This window comes from Myotis nattereri (assembly GCF_964212035.1).
Source record: "Myotis nattereri genome assembly, chromosome: 10".
NCBI classification, from domain to species: domain Eukaryota; kingdom Metazoa; phylum Chordata; class Mammalia; order Chiroptera; family Vespertilionidae; genus Myotis; species Myotis nattereri.
The window spans coordinates 68,606,998-68,632,178 of record NC_138085.1 but is presented as its reverse complement, the minus strand read 5'-3'; the positions used below and the strand labels follow the sequence as shown (position 1 = coordinate 68,632,178).

The window sequence follows — 25,181 nt, the reverse complement described above, 5'->3', positions numbered from 1 at the left end:
ATGCCCAAGAGGAAGGTCAGCTCTGCCGAGGGGGCGGCCCAAGAGGCACCCAAGAGGAGGTGGGCCAGGTTGTCAGCCACACCTGTTCCTGCAAAAGTGGACTCGAAGCCAAAAAAGGCGGCAGGAGAGGGTAAATCTGCAGCCAAAAAGGTGCAAAGGGAAAGGAAAAGGGGAGCAAAGGGAAAGCAGGCACCGGTGGCTGACCAGGAGCCCACAGAAGATCTGCCTGCGGGAAACGGAGAAACTGAAGGCGGGGGAGGGGCGCGGGGGAGTCCAGCCTCCAATGAAGCAGGAGAGAAAGAAGCCAAGTCTGGTGAATGGCACAGGCCAGGGCTCAGCAGTGGTCCCTGTCTCCCTGCTTGCACAATCCAGGGGAATCGTTTTAGCAACTGTTCTGCACATGCAAGGCTTTTAGTAGCTCTAGACACCTTATTAAGAAGGAGGGAGTTCCACCTCATCCCACTTTTTTAAAGTGTGAATGCTTTTTTTTTTTTTTTTTAGAGATGAATAATTTGCCGGTTGTTTATTTTTTTGGCACAACCAGAAATAGTGGGATCTTGAATATGGAGGCGTTGACTGTCTTAGCTGTCAGCCTAACATTCCATAGATGGGAGTGGTTTTTATATCCCTTAATGCAGAGCATGCTAAATGGCAGTTGGGAGTCAGCCGTGCGTTTGCTATGTCTTGAACCTTTAAAGTTGCTTCTATTCACGTGTGTTTGGTAGAACTGTTTCCTGAAGAGAAGCACTCCTGGCCGTTGGCTCTCTCCCTGTCAGAACGCTGTGCTTCTGTAGTACCTTTGGTTGGCCGTCAGCTTTCTTAGTGACTTTGCTAATGTGCTGTGAGCGATGGAACATGTGATTATGTAGAATAGAGGGTATTCAATTGTGAATTAGTGGCGGGGAGGGGAGAGCATGAACAGGATATAGTCATTGACTCGGGGGAGTGCACGGTTTAGAGAGATAAACAGGCCTGTTTTAAAGTGGGGTGGAGAGGCAGGGAGAGAGAAGTGCCCGCGTGGCGTGAATGAGGAACACCTGCGTCCGAGTCCGGCCAGCTGGCCTGACCGCCCATTTCACAGCTGAGGATAGTAAGGCTCGCAGGAATCTGTGGCCGAATTAGGCCCGTACCTACCGCTGGGAGGGAGGGCATTGCTCCGCCTCAGGGAAGGAAGTCTGGCTTCATTCTCCCAGTGAGACCTGGGGTGACTCCCTGGGAACAGCACAGCCGCAGGGGACCAGGAGAGCTTCCAGAAGCAAGAGGATTCCCAGGAGGTAGGTGGGAGGAACAGATGGAATTCCTCAGGCGGCCACAACATGAGGTGCGAGGGCTTGGGGGTTCCAGCACATTCCCTATTGGTGGGGCAGCAGTAGGGGAGGAAGGTTAAGAAAGACCATGATTTTGTTGCAGTTTTAGAAAACTTTGCTTTTCCCCACGTTCACACGCAGGCTCGCAGCACCTGATCACGGTGGAGAGGCTTGGGCCTGCGTGCTCATTTCATTCCTGAGTTCTCTCTCTCTCTCCCCCCCCCCCCCCCCTCACTAGGGCTTCAGAGTTAAGCAGCTTGTTCCACGTTGTATCTGGAGTGTGAACTCTGGGCTCTGAGCTCAGAGCCCAGGTCTTGGCTGTCGCACGACAGAGGCCCAGGAATAAGAAGAAACCCAGGGATCCTGTATGAGGCCAGTGCGCAGGGAGTGCGCTAGCTGCTGTTTCCTGATCCCCTATTAGGAGCCTTAGCTTCTCAATCCTCACATCTCTCTGAGGACAGCACAGTTATTGCCCCATTTTACAGGGGAGGAAATCGAGGTACAGAGATGTTAAGTAACTTGCCCCCGGTCCCCCAGCTGGTAATGTGTGGGCCGGATTGGAATCCACATGCGCCAGATTCCAGTCCCTGTACTTGCAGCTGGATATGTAAAGGATGGAAATCAGCTAATGCCACAAACCATGTTTGGACATTCTAAGTCGGTGGTTCTCATCTGGGGCAGTTTTACCCTCCGGGGGACATTTGGCAGCGTTTGGAGATGTTTTTGATTGCCGCAATTGGGAGGGGGTGCTACTGGCGTCTGGTGGGTTAGAGGCCAGGGTTTCTGCTAAACATTTGGTGCTGCCTGGACAGCCCCGCAAAAAAAGGATCAACAAAATGTCCATAGTGCCGAGGTTGAAAAACCCGGTCCTAAATTTAAATAAATTCCAACACGTTTAGGAAACATAGCCTATTTTTCCATCCGCTGCGAATTCCTTAATTAAAGGTAAAAGAATCCCGATTCCAGTTTCCTTCCAACTTCACTTTGCTCCTTCCAGAACCTTTGGGAAATGAGGCCATCGGCTCCTGTTTGTGCTCCCCCAGGGATAGATGGTGTGAGAGCCCATGGTGGGCCCGCCCGAGCCCCCAGACCTGGCCCAGACCTAGGAGTGCACCTCACCAGCCTCCAGGTCAAAAGCATGAACTCTGACCCTGGACAATGCCAAGAGCAGGGCTCCTTGGAGGTGGAGCATCTGTTTCTTATTTGCTGGTTGGTGGGTGTTTCTCAGGATAGTTCAGCCTTTTCCAGTGTGAAGAGCTTTTTGAATAGTAAACTGTAGCAGGCTGCAGCAGGCTGCTGGTGCAGGCCATACCCCGGGCAAACCTTGCTCTAATTTGCACAAAGGCACGGAATGAACTAGCAAAGACCCACCACTCCACAGAGCCCAGGCATGAGTAACTGAGTTTTTGATTCTTTTGATTGAAAAAATGTTTCCTGATCCCGTAACTCAGCGGTTCTCAACCTGTGGGTTGAGACCCCTTTGGCGGTCGAACGACCCTTTCACAGGGGTCGCCTAAGACCATCCTGCATATCAAGTATTTACATGACGATTCATAACAGTAGCAACATGACAGTTATGAAGTAGCAACGAAAATAATTTTATGGTTGGGTCACAACATGAGGAACTGTATTTAAATGGCCAGAAGGTGGAGAACCACTGCCGTAACTACTCTGAATTCAGCAACACATGAAGATGAACTTACATTTCATTAATCAAGCAACACCCATCCTTTTGAAACATGGTAGTGCCGGAGGTTACTTACTCAATCGAATGACAGGGCTCGGCCTGCATGGATTTGGGGACTCGTGGCAGTAGCTCCCAGTGGTCCCAGGAGTCTGGGGCTGCAGGTGAGCCAGTCCTGCCCTAGATCATTGTACACAAAGGTTACTCTATTCCCTAGGTGAAGAACTTACTTTAGGGGCAGAAGGCCAGTTGGCAATAGGTGAACATTTTAAATATTATTACACAATAAAAAATTCAAGCTTTAAACATTTTCATTCTTCCCAGTTGTTTGGAAAAAATTAAGCCCTTGGATGAAAACCAGAGGCATATGGCATGTGAACCCCTCTCCCAACCTCCTCTTGTCCTGCCCAGATCTGCTGCAGCTCTGTTCTCCTTGCCTTTGAAGACCTTCAGTTGTTCTATAGGCTAGCACCTTTCTAGAATACAAGGCGGCCCTAACCGGTTTGGCTCAGTGGATAGAGCGTCGGCCTGCGGACTGAAAGGTCCCGGGTTTGATTCCGGTCAAGGGCATGTACCTTGGTTGTGGGCACATACCCAGTGGGCGGTGTGCAGGAAGCAGCTGATCGATGTTTCTCTCTCATCGATGTTTCTAACTCTCTATCCTTCTCCCTTCCTCTCTGTAAAAAAAATCAATAAAATATATTTTTTAAAAAGAATACAAGGTGGAGTGGCTGGTGTGGCTCAGTGGTTGAGTGTAGACCCATGTACCAAGGGGTCACAGGTTTGATTCCTGATCAGGGCACATGCCCAGGTTGCGGGCTTGATCCCTAGTAGGGGATGTGCAAGAGGTAGTCTATTGATGTTGATGCATCAATGTTTCTATCTTTCTTTTCCTTCCTCTTTCTCTAAAATCAATAAAAACAGATTTTTTTTAAAGGATACAGGGTGGGATAAGAGTAGATTTACAGTTGTTTGTATGAAAAATAATGGAATACTTAATAAATAATAATAATACAAGAATAAACTCAGTTTCACATACTCACAACTGTAAACCTACTTGTGCCCCACCCTGTATAATGCAAGCCATGTATGTAATGTAAAATTTTCTTTTGTATGGTTGGAAATCCTCACCTGAGGATATTTTTTCATTGCTTTTCAGAGAGTGGGAGGGGAGGGAGGTGGAGAGAGAAACATTGATGTGAGAGAGACACATCAACTGCTTGCATCGCAAGCTCTCCAAGACGGGGAGTGAACCCTAAAACCCAGCTATGTGCCCTTGATGGGGAATCAAACCCATGACCATTTGGTGTACAGGCGGACACTCCAACCACTGAGCAACATTGGCCAGGCCAGTAATGTAAAACTTTCTAGTAGCCCACATTAAGACAGTAAAAAGAAAGAGGCAAATTTAAATTTAGCAATATATTTTGTTTTATCCAACATATCAAAATAGTATCTTTTCAACATGTAAACAATATTTGTAAAGTATTGATAAATACTAGAACCAACATATGTGCTGATATGAGCCCTGCAACGTGAATATCTTACATGATATATGAGTTGAAACCAAGCGTCATCCTACCAAAACCAATTTCTGTGTAACAAAAAGGCATTTTACACGGCTTCCATTTTAAAATCTAAATGAACTGAAGCTAAATAGAATGTACACGTAGTGCCTCAGTCACACTGGCCGCCTGTGGAGTGGCCACCGTCTTGGACACACAGCTCTAGACCTTCACGTGTTTGAACTGACCTGTGTCTGCCCCATCACTACAAGCCAGGGGTTGGGAGAGAAGTTCTAGAACCTTCTTGTGCCCCATTAGAGCAGAGCTGTGGTCGTTGTCGGGATGCTCTTCCTGCGGCGTTTGCTCACGTCACGTGCCCCGTGGCGAGGGGGAGGGAAATCTATCTTGGGCCACACACAGATGAAGGCCGGTTTTCAGGCGGGAGGAGGGGTCACCTGGCTCTGACCTTGTCTCCAGGAGTGTGATTTTCAAAAGGATGAAGACAGGCAGACCCCCAAGGAAAAATTTCCTGGGTGGAAGTCAGGCTGAAGCTCAGTAGGGAAGAGGGTGGAAGGGTGGGGGGCTCCATCTCAGGGAGAGTCACCCCCACACTCGGAGGAAGCGCTGTGGTGTGGTCAAAGCCGGGAGGAACAAAGAGGATCAGACAGTTTAATGGACACAGAGCAGCACACCCAGGGTCTACACCAGCCGTGGGCAAACTACGGCCCGCGGGCCGGATCCGGCCCGTTTGAAATGAATAAAACTAAAAAAAAAAAAAAAGACCGTACCCTTTTATGTCATGATGTTTACTTTGAATTTATATTAGTTCACACAAACACTCCATCCATGCTTTTGTTCCGGCCCTCCGGTCCAGTTTAAGAACCCACTGTGGCCCTCGAGTCAAAAAGTTTGCCCAGCCCTGGTCTACACTGTGCCTACGCAATAGGACGTGGTCAGTACCCCTGCTGACCTCTCTGGGCCCTTCCGGAGTACTTAGTGCTGAGACACACCCCACACAGGCTTAGCACCACACCGCCTGCTGCCTCGCGCAGCCAGCGTCATTTGTCATCGCGTCTGATCTCAGTGTTTGCCATATTATTGGATATCCTGTGGGACAGAATCTAAACATACGCCCTTTTTCTCTAAATCAATCCTAACCTTACAACTGGGGTGGCAACCAGAACATTGCGGGTGCCCCTGCTTTTCACTTTCCAGCGGAGGTGATGATATCCAGCTCCCATCTCATGCTGGGCTCGGTCTGTTTGCGCTCGGCTGGGTGGCTGAAGACTGTATTTCTAAGTTAAAACCGAGCCCCCCCCCCCCCCCCCCCCCCGCCCTCGCAGCAGCAGCCGCATGCATTCATGGGCTGCAGTTTTCTGTCTTAAACGGAACAGTCCGGTCTCTCCCGATGTTAGGTCTTCAGCTGAAGTTATTTTCATCTCTGAGAATTTCTCCCGAGCTGCTTCTGTCGTGAAGGATAAAAGGGACAAAGGTTACACAGCTGCCCAAAGTCAGCTCAGTGTCTCTTTAAATACAGCCCTTGCCTCCAGGCTCGACCTCTTCCTTTTATGGAGGAGTCTGCAGCGAGAGGGGAGGGTGGAGAGCAGCAAGTTTGCCTGGGCTTGTGCTTTAAAAATTTTTTTTTATTTTATTGATTTCACAGAGGGAGAGAGTGATAGAAACAACGATGATGAGAGAGAATCATGGATTGGCTGCCTCCTGCAGGCCCCCCACTGGGGATCAGGCATGTGCCCTGACTGGGAATTGAACTGTGACCTCCTGGTTCAGCAGTCGATGCTCAACCGCTGAGCTGCACTGACCAGGCTGGCCTTGTGCTTTGCTCTTGTGTGGCTGCTGTATGAACGCCTTCCAGCACCTTCTGAGAAAGCCAATGAAAGCAGGAAGGCCCTTCGAACCCTCTCTTGCCCCCAATGTAGCTGTTACGCATACAGAGTTCGGAGAACAGCCCCATGCTTCCTGTGCCCCGTACCAGAGCATTCATGCTGCCGAATGCCTTTCTGTAATATTCTCGAAAACTCTCATTATATTTATCAGAAACCAAGGGCAGGAGTATAGGCTGCAAGACCCGTTCACAGAGAGAAACACATGTTTCTCTGCTTTCATGTTCTGTGAGGCACTTACGCCAAACATACAATTGTCTCCAGGGTCTATGACCATATAACCATTTTATCTTTGAAAGCTAGATCGTTTAAGAATTTTATTTTTTAAAGTTTGTAAGCCATCCCCATCCCTTGCCTCTGACTTTGAAAGTAGAAGGTGCCTGATTTTCTTCTTGCTTTTGCTCTGTGACTGCTGTGTGCTATTTGTTTTCTTTCTCCAACAAGAGTTAAACTTCTTAGAGACATTGACCCTGCATGGAAATAATTGGGCAAGGGCCTGACTGGTTCTTTATGAGAAATACAAGACCCTGGGGGATCCCAGCCTTTGAGAACCATCACGGAATTTGCCCAGGAAGCATGACATTGGCGAAAAGGGAATATAGGTGCCTTTTACCACGTTTACATGGACATGGATTCTGGGTTTTACAAATGGAGAAATGTTGTGCAGGCCCCTGGGGATCGTGGACTATAATGTAGAGAAAGAAAGAGAAAGGCTCTTTTGTATTTTAAGATCAAGTCGTATAGCCACGTCAGAGAAGCGACACTGTTTTCCCTCTTTACTTCTTTTGGGGGGGTGGTGGGGGGGGGGTGTTTCAGAGAGAACTCAGTTTCACAATATGGATGGAAGATGTATTAAAAGTTTTTAACCCAGAATAGCCAAACCACTCTTGGAAAAAGAACAGTGGTAGAGACGTGTACTGCCCATTTTCAAAACCTACTACAAAGCTACTGTAATTAAGACAGTGTAGTACTGGCATAAGATGGGCATATGGACCAATGGAATAGAATTGAGAGCCCAGAAATAAACCCATTTATCTATGGTCAATTGATTTTTTAAAATATATTTTATTGATTTTTTACAGAGAGGAAGGGAGAGGGATAGAGAGTTAGAAACATCGATGAGAGAGAAACATCAATCAGCTGCCTCCTGCACACCCGCTACTGGGGATGTGTCCACAGCCAAGGTACACGCCCTTGACTGGAATAGAACCTGGGACCCTTGAGTCCACAGGCCGACGCTCTATCCACTGAGCCAAACCAGTTAGGGCTGGTCAATTGATTTTTAACCAGAGTATCAAGACATTCAATGGGAAAAGAATAGTTTTCTCATCAAATGGTCCTGGGACAACTGCTTATTCACAAGTGAATCTGGAACCCTATCTCACACCACCCATGAAAATGAATTAAAAATGGATCAAAGCCCTGCCTGGTTTTTCTGCGGTTAGAGCATTGTCTACTGACTAAAAGGTCTCAGCTTTGATTCTGGTCAAGGGCAGTACCTCAGTTACAGGCCCAATCCCCGGACCTGGTAGGGCACGTGCAGGAGGCAACCAGTTGATGTGTCTTTCTCACGTCAATGTTTCTCTCTGTCTCGCTCGCTCCCTTCCATTTTCTCGAAAAAATAAATGGGAAAAAATTCCTTGGGTGAAGATTAAAAAATGGATCAAAGATATAAATACAAGGCTTAAAATTATAAAACTTTTAGAAGAAAACATAGATGTAAATCTTTGTGACCTTGGATTTGACAGTAGTTTCTTAGATATGGTACTAAAAGCACAGTATGACCAGCGGAAAAAAAAGATAAATTGGACTTCATCAAAATTAAGAACTTTTGTGTGTGTCAAAAGACACTATCAAGAAAGTGAAAAAACAGCCCACAGACTGAGAGAAAATATTTGCAAGCCCCATATCTGATTAGGATCTAATATTTAGAATATATAGAGGATTCTTTCAATTCAACAATAAAGAGAAAAATAACCCAATTTTTAAAACGAGCAAAGGACATGAATAAATACTGTTCCAATATGCAAGTGGACAATTAGCACATGATAAAATGCTCTATATCACTAGCCATCAAAGAAATGCAAATCAAATCACTCAAGATAACACTTCACACCCATTAAAATGCTATAACAAAAAAGTTAGCATTGGGCGTGGAGACGAATCCTCACGCGTTGCTGAGAATATAAAGTGGTGCAGCCACTGTGGAAAACAGTTTGGCGGTTCCTTAAAAAGTAAAAAATAAACTTACCATATGACCCAAAGTTTCCACTCAACCGAAGACGTGTGTTTATACACAAACTCGTACATGAATGGTCATCGCATCATTATTAATAGTAGATCCAAAGTAGAAACAGCCCAAATGTCCATGAACCGATGATGAATAAACAATGCAGCACATCCAGACTAGACAGTTAGGCAAACGAAACCCTTCCGCCTCCCTTTCATCTGGACGTGCATCACGAATGCCTTCACCCCGCGAGTCTTCCCCAGAGTGAGCCCTCAGCTGTGCAGGAGTCTGGGAGGGGAGTGCGTCCATGGAGAAGACGACTTCTCCCCGAGAGGGTCTGAGAGGGGAGTAGGCCTCCCCCCCATCCCCAAACCATCCCTCCTCTCCATAACTTGCGATGGTACTTGCCGTTCCACCAGCAGCCCATCCCCTGGCTTCGTGCAGAGCTCACACATGGAAAGCCTATGTGGACAAGATGGTGACGGGAAGGAGTGACTCGGGTGGGCGGGCAGGCTGGACACACACCCCGATGTAGGAGCTGTGTTCCTGAAAGACCGTGGAACAGCGGTTCTCAACCTGTGGGTCGCAACCCCTTTGGCGGTCGAACGACCCTTTCACAGGGGTCGCCTAAGACCATCCTGCATATCAGGTATTTACATGACGATTCATAACAGTAGCAACATTACAGTGATGAAGTAGCAACGAAAATAATCTTATGGTTGGGTCACAACATGAGGAGCTGTATTTAAAGGGCCAGAAGGTTGAGAACCACTGCCTTGGAACCGCAAGTCGAGCACGTGGCTTCTGGGCCCAGGCCATCGATCTGGCATGGGGGCCGTGTCGGCCTCCCTGACCCATGGACCAGCTCTGTCATTCTGAGGGCTCAGAGATGCCACCGCAGAGGACAGCCAGGCCATGTGGGGGAGGGGGGGGAGGGGGACTCTTTGCGTGGGCACCAGCACCTCACAGAGGCTCGGGACTAGAGCTAGTGTGTGAGGGAGGCTTGTTCCTGGGCACCTCTTTCTTAACTGGGGAGCGCCTGTGAGGAGAGGATGCCTAACATCCCACGTAGAAGCAAAGAGTCATCATAAGTTGGGCTGTAACACCGCATGCGAGGGCCAGCAGGCCTGAGAGATTTAAGATTCATTCCTAAAACAGTGTTCCCTGCTCTGCAGCACGTAGGATATTTCATAATCCCGGCGGGCGGATTGCCTCTTGGCTTGCATTAGCGGGATGCTATTATCTCAAAAGTGTAAATCTCGGCTCTATTAGCTTTGGACAGGTTCTGGGGCCTCAGACTGCTGTTCCGTGGTCTCGCCATGAGCTTTGATGCGAGCGGATGAATGTGCAGACAATAAGAACAGATGTCAGAGCCCCCAGAAGATCAAAGTGTGGGCGCTGCCTTGGGAAAGCTGCCTGGGCCGCAGCTCCGGAATCTGCAGGAAGGCGTCATCCGTGTTCAAACAGCTCTGTCCCACCGAGGCAGCTCGACCGCCAACGTGCTCTTAACCGCTCCAGGGAGGACGAAAGCTCGCGCCCAGGCGGCCTTGACCCAAAGCCGGCCCTGGTCCGCAGTCATGGCCAGCGCTGGTTCTCCTCCCCCAGCCTTGGTCCATTTCTCCAATATCCTCGTTCATTTGGTGTGAAGAACATTTTCTATCCTCTGTCCTAAAACTGCCCTAAAATTGTTGTTTGTCTTTTCAAAATGGAAAATAAGAACCCACTGTTTCTAGCGTTTGTGGGCGAACGAGGGGGTTTGATGACACAGGGCAGAGCTCCCAGAGGGGCACAGGCTGCTTTCTTCCATCTTTCCCTTTTACCGCCCTCCGAATTGCTTTCTGATTCTTTTTAAAAGTTTCTCAACTTGCCCCTCCACCTTTCAGCCATGCCTCCCCCACCCCCCATCCTGTGTCCTCCATGCCTTCAGTGGATTCTCCACCCTGGCAGGCCCCTGTGTGTCCCCGGGCTTCTCTCTCGCATTTGCTCCAAAGCTTGTCATGCTCTTTCTCTGGGGATAACCATGAGCAGACGCTGCCGGATGACTTAGAGAGCGGAGCTCCCACACGCCCGCTGCCGATGGAGTGGCGTCCTTCTCGCGAGGCCATCCCTAATGGATTGTTTTGCAACGTTTTGCTCAGCTGGCCGACTCCATGATGTTTTTCACTGTGGGCTTTTCTGTAGATGTGTTTCATCAGTACGGCGGGATAGAACAAACGTTGAATGGGGGGAGTGGGGATCAAAAGTCGACATTTTAGGACCTATCACAGCATCGTTAGGATGATCTGTGCCAGAACCTGCATCTGGCGGTAAACTCTTTCTTCTTCAAGCATCCTCTTCCGCAATCACCCATCCAAACGCGGCTACTGTGGGAAAGTCCTTCGGCCATTGGCACTTCGTGGTCGTTAACAGGCGTGTCTTCCGGCTGACTGTGCCTGCTAGAGGTTACCACCCGGCACCCCGCAGACACAAAACCCTGACGCGTTCACGACGTCCCGCCTAAGGAATCACCTGCCACCGAGGGCCGTAATTGACAGGGCAGCGCATTGTGCCATATGGTATGAGCGATCTCTGTCCCCGAACATGCAGCTCTCACGGTGTGACAGATTGTTTGTGGAACAACACACGCTACAGCCCAGACAGTTAGACAAAACACCCCACTGCAGTCGAAACCACAGTCTGGGCCCCTGAATAAGAAACATGCAAAATCCCACCTGCTGGCCAACATCGAGGCTTCAGTTTTCCTCCTCTCTCTCTCTTTCTCTCTCAGTTTTTTTCAACAAAGAAAATTAAATGTCCATTGAATGGAATATTGAGAAAAGGACCCAGGGTGAGGTTCCCACATACACTTAACTCAGTGATATTTTTGGTGGCCTAACTATTCACAGCTTGCGGTGGGGCCGAGGTCAAGCTGTTTGTGATTTGGAGTTTAAACCCTGATGTTTAATTGTTGCCAGACAGATGCAGCATAAAGGGCTAGCAGCACAGCAGATCTAGTCTCAGCAGTGATCTGTGGCCGGGGCCTGGCTACCTCTGGAAGATTGATATGCACTCGAGAAGAATCCTCGCCACAATTAAATGCTCATGTGCTCTGCCGCTCACCCAATATTTATGATACTTGAAGGCAGGAATTTTTCCATGGGTGGGAGGTGAGATTATTGGGAGTGAAACAGGGACGAGAGGATTGATTTGGGGGATCCATTCTGTCATGGAAAAGTCTTAAGGTTTTATTGCATTTGAAAAACCTCTCTTCTCAAGAGATGGCTTCTCCCGATGATGTAACAGGACGAGAATGCTGTGTTCTCTTTAGTAAAATCTGTGGTATTTGTGTCTGTTGGGTCTTAATGTGTATCATGTGCATTGAAAGCATGGGTACTTTCTATATTTCAAGTTATAAGCTAAGGTGTATGATTATATAAGCTATATGTGTATATATAACATATACATGTGAACACAACATACATATAGCAAAGTATACTTACAATTCCTCTTGTAGCCTTATTTTCACGGGGAACACTGTAAGTTTCCATAGAAATGATTTATTGGTGCATGTGATTATGTTTATAACCAGTTACAGTTTAAGAATTGTAGCCCAGTTGGTTGGGTGTTGTCCCGTGCACTGCAGGGTCGCCGGTTCGATTCCCAGTCGGGGCACATGCCCAGGTTGCAGGCTCAGTCCCAGGTAGGGGGTGTGCAGGAGGCAGCCAATTGATGTTTCATTCTCTTATAGATGTTTCTCTCTTTCTCTTCCCCCCCCCAAAAAAAAAATCAATAGAAAGGGGGGAAAAGAATTGTGCCAAACCAAGAACTTGTTTTCTGGCGCGTTTGGTAGCCCTGCAGCCTGACGTTGGTACTGGACGCCTGTTCTTAGGAGTTCTGTTGTCAGCATCACCAAGTCACATGCAACCTTCGGCTTCCCAGTCCGTCCCGTCAGCCCTGTGCCAGGCCCCATTTTGCAGTGTTCTCTCAGGTGGCCCTTAAATGCCCACCCCCTGAGTCCATGTTTAGATCATTCTAGTCATTTTGCTTCCAGTCCCTCCAACTCCATATTACATTCATCAGTAAATTCTGTCTCTGTTACCTCAAAAAAACTGCAACTGAGCTCTCCGACGATGTGCCTCCACACCCTCAATTCCCGCCGTGGCCTCATCTGAATGCGACAGCAGGCTCCTGAGCGCTCTCGGCTTTCCCCATGGCCCCATTCGGATCCAGCTAACATGGAGCAGCTGGAGTACTGCGCCCTGACCTGTTTGGCTCAGTGGATAGAGCGTTGGCCTGCGGACTGAAGGGTCCTGGGTTCGGTTCTGGTTAAGGGCATGTACCTTGGTTGTGGGCTTGATTCCCAGTAGGAGGTGTGCAGGAGGCAGCTGATGGATGTTTCTTTCTCATCCATGTTTCTAACTCTCTATCCCTCTCCCTTCCTCTCTGTGAAAAATCAGTAAAATGTATTTAAAAACAAACAAACAAAAAACAAAACAAAAAAGAACACACACCTCAGCCAGACCACATGACTTTCTTGCTAAAACTTTCAATGGCTTCCCATATCGCTTAGGAGACATTTTGAATTCCTCGTGATGGCCACACCTCATCCCCTCACTCCCCTGACTCCTGTCTCCCTCTTCAGTCTTCTCTCACAGTCCCACATTCTGCTCCTCTTGCTCACCAAGTTCACCATCCCCGCTCCTTTCAGTTCTGGAAACAAGTGAAGCTCATTCCACTCTCAGGGCCTTTGTACCTCGTGTTCCCTCTGCCCCAAACTGGTCACAGAATCCTACCCTTGTTGTCATATGGGTCTCAGCACGAATGTCACCTCCTTAGAGAAGTTTTCCCAAAACCATCTTTAAAGTAGATACTCTCTGTTACTCCCTATCCTCTATTCTCTCCTTCTTGTCATTCGCTATAACCTGTGATTATGTTTCTTAGTTTACTTTATTGTTTTCCTCTATAAGACGCTAAGTCCAATGAAGGTAGGAACTAAATATATATATATATATATGTATGTATATATATATATATATATATATATATATATATATATGTATGTATATATATATATATATATATATATATATATACACACACACACACACACACACACATATACACATACTAGAGGCCTGGTGCACAAAATTTGTGCACTGGCGGGGCGGGGGGTGGTCCCTCAGCCCGACCTGTGCCCTCTCACAGTCTGGGACCCCTCGGGAGATATCCACCTGCTGGCTTAGGCCCGCTCCCCGGCTTGCAGATGGCAGGCCTGGATGGCGGTGGTGCGGGCGGCAGATAGCGCTGCCCTGCCCCGCTGCCCCGGGTCGTAAATGGCAGGCCCGGATGGCGGTGGGGTGGGCAGTGGATCATGCTGTCCGACTCCGCCACCCCGGGTCGTAGATGGCAGGCCCAGATGGCAGTGGGCGGGTGGCAGCTTGCGCTGTGCCACCCTGCCTGCAGTATGCAAATTTAACAGCCATTTTTGTTGGGTTAATTTGCATACTCTTCTGATTGGCTGATGGGCACAGTGAAGGTATGGTCAATTAGCATCTTTGTCTTTTATTAGTGTAGATATATATATTTGAAGAGGGTAATATAATATTTTGAAAATATTTTAATATTTGTCATTTTTTCATGTATCCTCAGCGCTTAGCACAGTTTCTGGCACACAATAGGTGCTCAATAAACACTTGTTGAATGAATGACCAGAAAATACTTTTTAAATGTTACAGAAAAACCCACCTACTGAAATGTCATCATCGGCCCTACTTTTGTGTCCTAAGGCAACACAAATTGATTCCACAGCTCCTTATACATGACTGCGTATCACATCTTTGGTACCCTTCTTAGTCATTTCATTACTGTGCTGCATAGACCTCTCCACCTCCCTTGGATGGCATGGCTTCCGACTTCCTCTCCACACTGCTCATTTTCTGTTGGAAGACTCTACTCTGACAACATTCCTCATGAAAAAAAGCAGATGTTTCCTGGTCACCACAGAGTCTAATTGGACTCATTCTCCTTGATGGGAATCATATCTAGCTCATAGGTCTTTATTTTCAGGATCTGTTGGGCTTCCCCCCAAACTCAACATATTGCAAAATAGAACATTCCCCAAGGTTTCTGGCATCTTTCCCATTTTCCATGATTTCTCAAACTCACTGCCAGTGGCTCTGAGATTATATCTGCAATTTTTTTTTCACACTCTGGACTATAATCTGTCTGGGCCTAGAGGATTGAAATCATTTCTTCTGCCAAGATTTTTTTTAATTCCCTAACTTATTGTGTGCTCCATTTTCCTCCTTTCATGGTCTTCTTTGCTTCTTTGCACATTTAGAATTCAAAAATCTATTCTTCTTACTCCATAAGATAGAATTTGAATTTTTGGTAATTTGGACTTTTAGTTGCCTGTTAACATTATATCATCTTCTTGGATCTATTACTTCCTGTTCTTCTCTTTTTCCTTTTCTTCCTCCTTCTTCCCTTCTTTTATCTTTCCTCCTTCCCTCCCTCCCTCCCTCCCTCCCTCTCTCTCTCTCTCTCCCTCCCTTCTTCTCTCCCACCTCATTCTCTTTCTCTCTCTGAACTGAACCCTTCATGGAACCCCTTTTTAATCTCTCATGTTTCTTGGATTTCCCATTAGCTGAGGCTTTAGCCTTGCTGAAAACCTTCATTTTTCGTATTGTTCTTGGTATGTGTCCCTCATTATCTCTTGTGAACGATGTCCTTTTAAAAGCACGAACTCATGAGAAAGTTTTGTGTGTGGCCACACTGGCTTCGGAGTTTACTTATCCGCTTCCTTCGCACCAGAGTTTGTCATGATTGCATTGCCTCAGGATTTGCGCAACGCTCCCCTGCCTTGCTATTATGGACTCCCAAGAGACATGGTCACTTTCTCCCCGAGTCCCTGTAATTTCTGTACAGAAACCAGTTCTTTCTTGTTGGTTAAAGTTATATCTAGAAGGGCAGTTTCTCCTCTCTGAGAGCTGAAATTGTTAGCTAGGAATGTTAAACATTTTTATAAGTGATTCTATTTTAGCCCAGTGTGACCTCCAGCAGACACAAAGCGAGTTCCAGTCCCCGGCCCTGTGATCGCTTGCTTGTGGTTACATGCTCTGCCTTCAGAAAGCCCATCCCGTGGTGACCCCTCACCCTAGCAGGACTCTGGTTTGTACGTCTCCTGTAATTCTGTCCTGCTTCCACCCTCAGTGAGTGGCTTTCTGTACAGGACCAGGCCATCTTTGTGCATCTCTACGTCCTACGTAAGGCCGCTTCCTTCTACCGCTGCATTCCGGGCAGGCGTGTCCTCTCTCCCTGCGAGAATGGCCACGCTTATGTTAACATCCCACATTCTCGTGTTTTGCCTCCCATCCTCTGTGAATCAAAGTCAGAGACATTTGAATGCATAAGGATTTTTCCTGACAAGTTTCTCTCACTTTCAACTGAGAATTAGGCATGAGGTACCAGCTACAGTGGCCCAGCCATTCCTACAGACTGTCTCCTTCTTCTCACCCTTGATCCGCATTCTCCTTTATCCCTTGCTGAGACTTTCCTTCTGACTTCCTAGTACTCCACCCTTTTTAAAAAATGTTCACGAATAATCTTGTGCGTGGAAAGGTGTTGCTCTAGGGCTTTGCTTGTTCCTCTGATCACCCTGAAGTGATGGTTGGCCACTGCAGGAACAGATGTGGAGTGCACCCTGCCACAGCGGGCAGGGGGAGAAGACATGCCGCTCTACCTAATTTCACGGAGAGTGTGATTTTGATTGGGAACCACGTGAGAAGGACAGATGCAGGGGCACAGCTTGCAGAAGCGGCCCCCTGCAGATTGCACTGCGGCCCTCTTTGGGGTACAAAAAGCAGCTTTCTCTTTGTCCCTGGAGTAGAGGGAGGGGCTATGCCTAGTTGAGGAGGGGGTTGGAGGAAGGAGGGTTTGGAGGAGGGATGTTGGCTTTGGGAAAGGGAGGAGCCTGCAGGGTTTGGCCTCCCCTGCCTCCTTTCCAGCAGATAAACTAGACAGTCCTCTGGCTCCCATGGTGAACCGAACCTCTCATGGAACCCCTTCTTGGGTTTGCTCCAACACAGCCTCCCCCTCTTCCTGCCAAGATTGGGTCCCGCCTGCACACCTTGCATTCCTGCACTGACGTCCCCAGGGACTCCCCCGGGACCTTGGGGAGGCAGGCTGTTTCATCCCTCATTAGCCAGGCCTGTTGTTGCCCCTCCCCTCCCCTTCCTCCCCCTCCCCCCATCTCCTTTGCATTCCCCCATGAGTTGACTGCATCCATGCTTTTCCCACCCGACTTCATAGAATGACCCTGATGATGATGCAGACCTGGGAGGGGGCATGTGTTTATGGGCTGCAATTTGAGGCTTATTAAAAGGCCCTTTTGTAAGTAGTTCGGGGTCTGCAGTTGAAACTAGATGCAAGCGTGCACATGTGTACCTCCTGGCAGGTAGTATATGCTCAACGGATGTGTCCGTGTTTTCTCATCTATAAAGCGGATTACAATTGTGTGCATTTATTTTGAGGAAAGATAGGTGAATATACCGTAATTAATAGCTATTTTCCGGAGATGAGTAGGCTACTGGTTAGGGTGATTGGTTCAATTAAGTTTGAGAGCTAGTTCTGCCACTAACTAGCTGTGTGATGTTGGGCAAGATACTTAACCTTTCATTCCCCCCAATTATGAAATGGGAACAATTATAGAACCTATTGTACAGGGTTGTCACGATTGAGTGAGATAATCCAGGCAAAGCATCCAAGCCAGCCCTTGGTGCTTAGCAAGGGCTGCGGATGTTGTCACTATCATCATTATTATCACTATCGCTCATGCTGTGCTCCCTGCTGCTCTCCTCAGCACTGGTTGCCTAATGAGGGGGAGGATCATGGTCAGGAGACCCCAAAAGGCAGGAGAGATGTCCAAGCCCTTGGAAGGGAGGGGGAGTGGGCAGTAGGAGTTGTTGGAAAGGGCAGACTCGGAGAGGATGTGGGTTCAGTCGGGATGAGCACCTGGCACTTCATTGCTTTTATTCTCGTCTTGTGCCTTTTCCATCATCTTTATGGGCTGGTGTGTAGACATTTGCTGAAAGGGCTATTCCACCTGGATCTCATTGAAGTCATGCAGCCTTCCCCTTCGCTGAACATTTTTTTCTGTCCCAGGAACTACATAAACGTTCCATTTGTGATGTAATTGTTCTGTTTCAGATTTTCTTTCCTAAATGAAAAACTGGAGTTATCCAAAACGTTCGAGACAATGGCTTGACTGTAAGGCTTCGCATGACCCACACCCTATCTCCTATGGTTTACATTTCTTTTTCCTACTTAGTCGTTACGTTCCAGCTCTGGGTGAGATCAGGGCTGCATTGAGAAGAGAGTGGAAAGATGAAAAGAATTACTTGTGTTGGAGATTCCCCACTTTCTAAGGGGCAGCTTTCACTTGTTAGGAACCACAGTCACCATCCTCACGTTGGTTGCTTACAATGTCTGTAGAAACAACCAGGTTCTGCCAAAATTTCTTTTGCAAAGAAAATGTTCTGTTGCTTGAGCCGCCTACAACACTGACTTTTTCTGAAGGCCAATGAACCTCTCTTCCACTTCTCAGCACTGCCAAGTAACCGGACGTGGGAAGAGAGGAGAGATTGAGTTGAACTGATAATGCTGCAGGTAGAAAATGTACCGATCTTGTGGAACAAGAAGATGGGGCAGAGCATCAGTTGCTTAGATGTGATGAAGTGAAAGGAAGGGTGGTTTCGAAGCCAAAGACTTGCGTTGAAGCCGCATTGCTCCTATTCACTAATTTACATGAGGTTTAAACCTTCATTGTCTTGACCATAAGTGGGAAGATAATGCCTGGATAGCAGGGCTGGCTGAGGCGCAGAAACGAGATGTGCAGGCAAGTGATCCTTGCCCGGAGCATCTGGATGAATGTGATCACGTGTAAGAGGTTCCCCTTCTTTGGCTGGGGGAGGAGGGAGTTTCTGGGTGTCCTTGAATGCAGGAGGCCGAGGGCTGACTGAGGACCACAGGAGTCAGTCTGGCATCTGTGTTTTGTGCCCTCAGCCTGCATCCTGGGTATAAGTATCCCTGTTCCTGACCCCCATTCCCGGCCTAATGGAGTGGGCTTGGGAGTGGAGCCAAGCCATGGAGCCCAGGTGACAAAGTCCTCCCCGAAGATGGAACAGAACCACTGTTTCCGATTCCACTCCAAGGCCCACGGGATGCAAACACCAGCCTCCAGGCGCTGCTGTCCCAGGGCTTGTGGGCCAGGGTGTGCGACTGGGAGGAAGGAGGAGCAGAGGCTGCTGCCAGTTTGGGCATGAGCTAATGGAGACAGCTTGAGGACGCCCCGAAGTCAGGGGAGATTTGACGTGATGCGGGGTGTATGTGTGTGGAAATTAGGTGGCTGTTGAGGGCTTCTAGTCCTACAGATGGACTTCACGTTAATGGGACCTCACAAGTGGGTGAGGCTTGGGGACACTTGAGATTCCTGTACCTCAGAGGGTTTTGGTGGGAATTAAGGAAGGCCATGTGACTGCACTTTGCAAATGTTAAAGCTCTCAGAAGAGTGAGAGATTTGTATTACGGGTAAGACTTTCTGATGTCTGGCCAGTGTCGCTCAGTGGTTGAGCATTGACTTATGAACTAGGAGGTCACGGTTCGATTCCTGGTCAGCCTGGGTTGTGGGCTCAATCCTCAGTGGGGGGCTTGCAGGAGGCAGCCAATCAATGATTCTCTCTTTTTTTTATATATTTTTTTATTGATTAAGATATTACATATGTGTACCCTCTACTACCCCCCCCCCCCCCCCCCCCCGCTCATCCCCTCACCCCCTCGTTGTCCGTGTCCATTGGTTAGGCCTATATGCTTGCATATAAGTCCTTTGGTTGATCCTTCCCCCTTGCCCCCACCCTCCCCTACCTTCCCTCCAAGGCCCGACAGTCCAATCAAAGCCTCTCCGTCTCTGGATCAGTCCTTGTTCATCAGTTTATGTTGTTCATTATATTCCACAAATAAGTGAGATCTCGTGGTATTTATCCGCTCTCCAGTTCCATCGATGCTGTGGCAAATGGTAAGAGTTCCTTTTTCTTCTTCCTCTTCTTAAAGAATACCTTTCAGCATTTCATATAATGCTGGTTTGGTGGTGATGAACTCCTTTAGCTTTTTCTTATCCGTGAAGCTCTTTATCTGACCTTCCATTCTGAATGATAGCTTTGCTGGATAAAGTAATCTTGGTTGCAGGTTCTTGCTATTCATCTCTTTGAATATTTCTTGCCACTCTCTTCTGGCCTGCATGGTTTCTGTTGAGAAATCAGCTGACAGTCGGATGGGTACTCCCTTGTAGGTAACTGACTGTCTTTCTCTTGCTGCTTTTAAGATTCTCTCTTTATCTTTTGCTCTTGGCATTTTAATTATGATGTGTCTTGGTGTGGTCCTCTTTGGATTCCTTTTGTTTGGGGTTCTCTGTGCTTCCTGGACTTGTAAGTCCATTTCTTTCACCAGGTGGGGGAAGTTTTCTGTCATTATTTCTTCAAAAAGGTTTTCAATATCTTGCCCTCTCTCTCCTTCTGGTACCCCTATAATTCTGATGTTGGTACGCTTGAAGTTGTCCCAGAGGTTCCTTACACTATCTTCATATTTTTTGAATCTCTTTTCTTTTTTCTTTTTCGGTTGGGTATTTTTTGTTTCTTTGTATTTCAAATCTTTGACTTGATTCTTGGGATCCTCTTGTCTGCTGTTGGATCTCTGTAAATTATTCTTTATTTCAGTCAGTGTATGCTTAATTTCTAGTTGGTCCTTTTTCATGTCCTCCATGGTCTCACTATACTCCTTGAGGGATTCATTAAATTTATCGGCGGTTTCCATAAAATTCTTGACAAACCTTATAAACGTGGCCTTGAACTCTATATCCAGTCGTCTGCCCTCCTCTGTTTCTGCCAATTGTGACCTGTTTCTTTGTCTCCGCATTTTGGCTGCTTCCCTGTGTTGATAGAGTGGCCCTGCGTGCCAGGTGTCCTGTAGGGCCCAGTGGCTCAGCCTCCCCAGTTACCTAGGGTGGACACTCTTGGTGCACTCTTGGTGCCTTGGTTGTTGTAGGATCACTGGGAGGAATTGACCTCCAGGCCAATTGGCTGTGGGAAGCAGCTGTGTCTGAAGTGGGAGAATGGTCCCCCTCTGACCACTGGGTACAGTGGCTCCTGGATCTAAGGAGGTGCTAATTCAGCCCCTGCCTGAGGCCACACAGCCGGAGCCACGGAGAGGCTCAGCTGTGAAGCAATGCAAGCCGCTGCGGGGCCTTGGGCCTTCTCTTGGAAGTTCCGGGTCTGCTTGGCTGGGCTGTAGTTAGGTACATTCACATGCAAAAGCCTCTGCTGCAGCCTGGGTGGGGTGGGGTCTCAGGGAGTCAAAAGGGCGGAGAAAGAAGCTATGGCTGATTCTCCGCGCCCGGAGTCGCGCGTCTCAGTGTCCCGGTAACGGCTGCAAGCACCTCTGAGAGAAATCCGCCCTCAAGTTCGCCCGCTGCCGCCTGACAGAGCAGCCTCTCCCCGTATGAGTCCTGGGTCCCCAGAGACTTCCCAGAACCGGAGTTCAGAGCAGTCAGGAGCTTGTGATTCAAAAAGACAGCCGCGTCCTCAGGTGCCACCCCCTTTCCGCGCGCGTGAGCGGCTGCCGTACCTCTGCACTCAGCCTCCGCAGCTCCTCTGGCTCTCAGCGTGCTTTTCTTTTCTTCTAGTTGTAGAAATTACACTCAGCCAGCCTTCCTGTTGTTCTGGACGATGTTTGCTCCGTCCTTTGGGATATTTGTCAATTGTTGTGGGAGGCGACTATTTCCCGGTGTTTATCTATGCCGCCATCTTAGTTTCTCCAATGATTCTCTCTTATCATTGATGTTTCTATCTCTCTCTCTCCCTCTCCCTTCCTCTTTGAAATCAATAAAAATATATTAAAAAAAAAAAAAAAGACTTTCTGAAATCTGGTGAGCCCCTGTCAGGGTATCACTGGAGGCTCTGTGAAGGCCAGACACAGTCGGAGGCAGCAGGTAACCAGGATACAGAGGCGCCTCCTGAGGCAAGTCCCAGGAACCCACAGCTGATGGTGTGAACTCACAGCCTGGGTGGGTGAATGGGCGAAGGGGGTCAGAGGGTGCAAAGTTCCAGTTATAAAAAGTCACGGCATCGAATGCGCTGCGTGGTGGTTATGGTTAATAACACTGTGTTGCATAGTTGAAAGTTGCCGAGAGAGTAGATCTTAAAAGTTCTCATCACAAGAAAAAAATTTGCAGTTATGTGTTGTGATAGATGCTAACTAGACTGACTGTGATGACCATTTCACAATATATACAAATGTGGAATCATTAGGTTATACACCTGAAACTGACATAATGCTATATGTCAATTACATTGCAATACAGAAACCCACAGGACTCACAGGCTGCTTTGGGGCTTGGCAAACTAAAGCCTATGGGCTGAATCTGACTTACCATCTTTATTTTATTTATTTATTTATTTTTGGTAAATAGTGTTTTATTTGAACCCAGGCACACCTGTGCATTTCCATATTGTCCGTGGCTGCTGTAGCACCCACTGTAAGAACAAAGTTGAGTAGTTGCAACAGAGACCTTATGGCCCACAAAACCCAAAATATTGACCATATAACCCTCCACTGTATAACCATCCACAGAAAAAGTTTGTCAACACATGGCCATTTATGGTTAACTCTAATTCCCGGCTGTGGGTGGCGTTGGTGGTGAGGGGGGCGCTGGCTGACTGCCTTAGGGCGTCACCAAGATTGGTGGACGAGCCCTCAACCTTGCAGGCCCAGAAACTGGACTTTGTACGTTCACTTGGACGTGACAACAGCGCTGGTGACGGACTGAGAGATCCCCAAATCGAAGCCCGTCGTGTAGGCTAATAACATAGTGTGGGACAGCCCTGTCAGGGGCTGCAATGATTTCTAGGGGCTGCCCTTTCTGCGCACTGGGGTGTTCACCCAAGTTTGACTAATGCTCACCAGGTTTCCCCATGGGCCTGACAGCACCACAGGGAGCATCTGGGATAGTGAGTTCAGGTCAAGGCGAGCCCAGAAGAGGAACCTGGCCCTGGCCCTCTCCAGACAGCAGTGCCTGGAATCTAATGCCCCCCTCCCCCCTCCCGCCCCAGCACTGTCCTCCCTGGGAAAGGTTGAGAAAATGCCAGAATGTGCTCTATGAATCCCCCACCCCCCTTCCCAGAGAGCCTTTTCTCACAGCGTCATTAGCATCACTGGCTAAAGGCTACAGCTGTTGCTAGTAAGGGGTGGATCCTGTGAACCTAGCAGGACTTTTGTTCTTTCCCATTTCTTAACGTTTTTATGGGTTTATTCTAGGGGGGAACCTTACATCCCCGGTGCTCAGGTTCTCAAGGGCACGGGTCTGACTCCCTCTGTTCACCCACTTGCAGCTGACAACCTTGAGCTTTGTGCTAATGAGGGCATGGTTGAGGTGCAATTTGACCCCAGAGGGGAGTGAACCTTAATCCTGACTGAAGGTATGGGAAAAGGCTTCTCCGAGGAGGTGACACTTGATATGGGCTTTAGAGGAGGAAGGGCAATTTGAGAGGCAGAGAAATGGGAGACTGGCATCCAGGCATCAGAGAAATGTGCTCAGTCACAGAGGTAGCTGACCAGCTAGAAACCTAATGAGGCAGAGAGAGGGATGGAGATAGGGAGGGAGGGAGGGAGGGAGGAAAGGAGAGAGAGAGAGAGAGAGAGAGAGAGAGAGAGAGAGAGAGAGAGAGAGAGAGAGAGAATGGCAGAGGTGGTGGCTGTAGAAACAGGTGATGGGAGATGAAGCAACAAAGAGATTGAACCAGATTGGAAGGAGCCTTTAGGAACCAGACTTTATTCTAAAGTCATGGAAAGTGCAGGTTCAAGTTAAGGAAACTCCTCAACGTTTGGCGATGACCTTGGTGAGAAGTGGAACGGGGCAGTGGGAATGGAATCAGGAGAGAAGGCAGTGCTCATCAGGGAGGGGAGGGGAGTACCTAAATCCGTAAATCTGCCGTGTTGAAGGGATGGTGGTGATGTTAACCAAGTTGGAGCTCTCAGGGGGAGAATGATTGGGAAGAAAATGATGAGTATAGATGAGAATATGGAATGTCTGTGGTCCCACTGAAAGCAGTGTAAAATGCAGATGAGGGGAAAAGATGAGGCAGAGTTGAAAAGTTGGGCTTCTTTGCATATGAATGTTGGCTAAAGCAAAAGGAAGAGCAATGCAAACATGTCAAACTCCAGGCCACATGCTTGAGGGGAAAAGCACAGAATGAAAAGAAAAAGCAATTGAGTGTGGACTCTTGGAGAATGTCCGTATTCAAGGGTGAGCAGATGAAGAGGAGCCCACAGAGGAGACGAGGAAGTGCCTCCGTTCATCTCCCTTGTTCACTCATTTGGTCAACAGATATTTACTGGCCACCTACCATGGGCAGGTCCTGGGCACCAAGGGGATGGTGGGAGATCAATGGTGCCTCCCAATGGAGGCCCAGATTATGAAAATGCTCATTGCAAAAACTTGGAAAATAGAATATAAATTACTCATGTCCCTATTACTCTTACTATTCTGTTGTTGTTTTTTCCCAATCCTATTTGTAAGCACAATTGACTACACTTAGTGGATTTATGATGATTTTGTTATTACAGTTTTGTGTATTATTTAGCTTACTAACTATACCATAAGTATTTCCCTATATCTGTAAGATACCTTTGAGAACATCTTATAATAGACATGCATCATACTTCAACCATTTCTATGTTATTCATTTAGGTTCTTTCTAGTCTTTCTCTGTTTTAATGTGGCAATTACCCACCTTTATACATAATTTTTCACCCCTGAAACTTCAAAATAGTCAAATCCATTTACACTTCAAATTTATTAATGTATTTTCCTGAGACTCCTTATATTTAAATAAGTAATGCCTCATAAATGTTAGAGTGTTGTTATCACAGTTAAAAGTGACCACACTCTCCTTGGTCTGAAAATGCAGGTTATTTTGCCACATTTCCTGATTATTAAGTTAAGAAATTTGACCCAAACTGGAGTAATGATAAATTGCATTTATTTTTGGTTTACTATTAAACCCCAGGTTTTCACTAATGGTTGCTGGAATTCCGCAGGTATTTGCACATGTGGAACAATCTTTTCATACCTTTAGGCTTTTTTGTTTTTTTGTTTTTTTTTTCAGAATTTTGAGCCCAGGTGTTTTCTCATTTCTCTCTTCTCTTTGTTTTATTATAATACATCACTTTCTATGAGGATTCAGAGGTTACACCAGAAAGCAAATAAGAAGGGTTTTTTTTGTTTGTTCTTTATTTCTTTGCTGAAAAATGTATTTGCCTTATATAGCTTTCTTATTATTTTACTCTCAAACATCTGGTGTACTTGTGTTTTAAGTGAGTTTCTTGTAAGAAGATTATAGCTGGATTAAAAACTATCATAACTGGCAGATTTAATTCATTATCATTTTTGTGATCATTAATGTATTTGGATTTATTTTTGCTATCTGTTTCATGCTTTCTATTTGTTCTATGGTGCTTTTTCTTCTT

General features: G+C 47.4%; 1 protein-coding gene across 1 annotated transcript; it reads left to right on the top strand.

The window, feature by feature from the left end:
• LOC308525914 (non-histone chromosomal protein HMG-14-like) lies at positions 1-24,828 on the top strand (the record flags this gene model as incomplete). The annotated part of the gene is made up of 2 exons (XM_081100789.1): positions 1-313; positions 24,821-24,828. 2 exons carry the CDS (start codon positions 1-3, stop codon positions 24,826-24,828), a joined length of 321 nt encoding a protein of 106 aa, XP_080956915.1.
• Between the last annotated feature and the right edge of the window lie 353 nt (positions 24,829-25,181).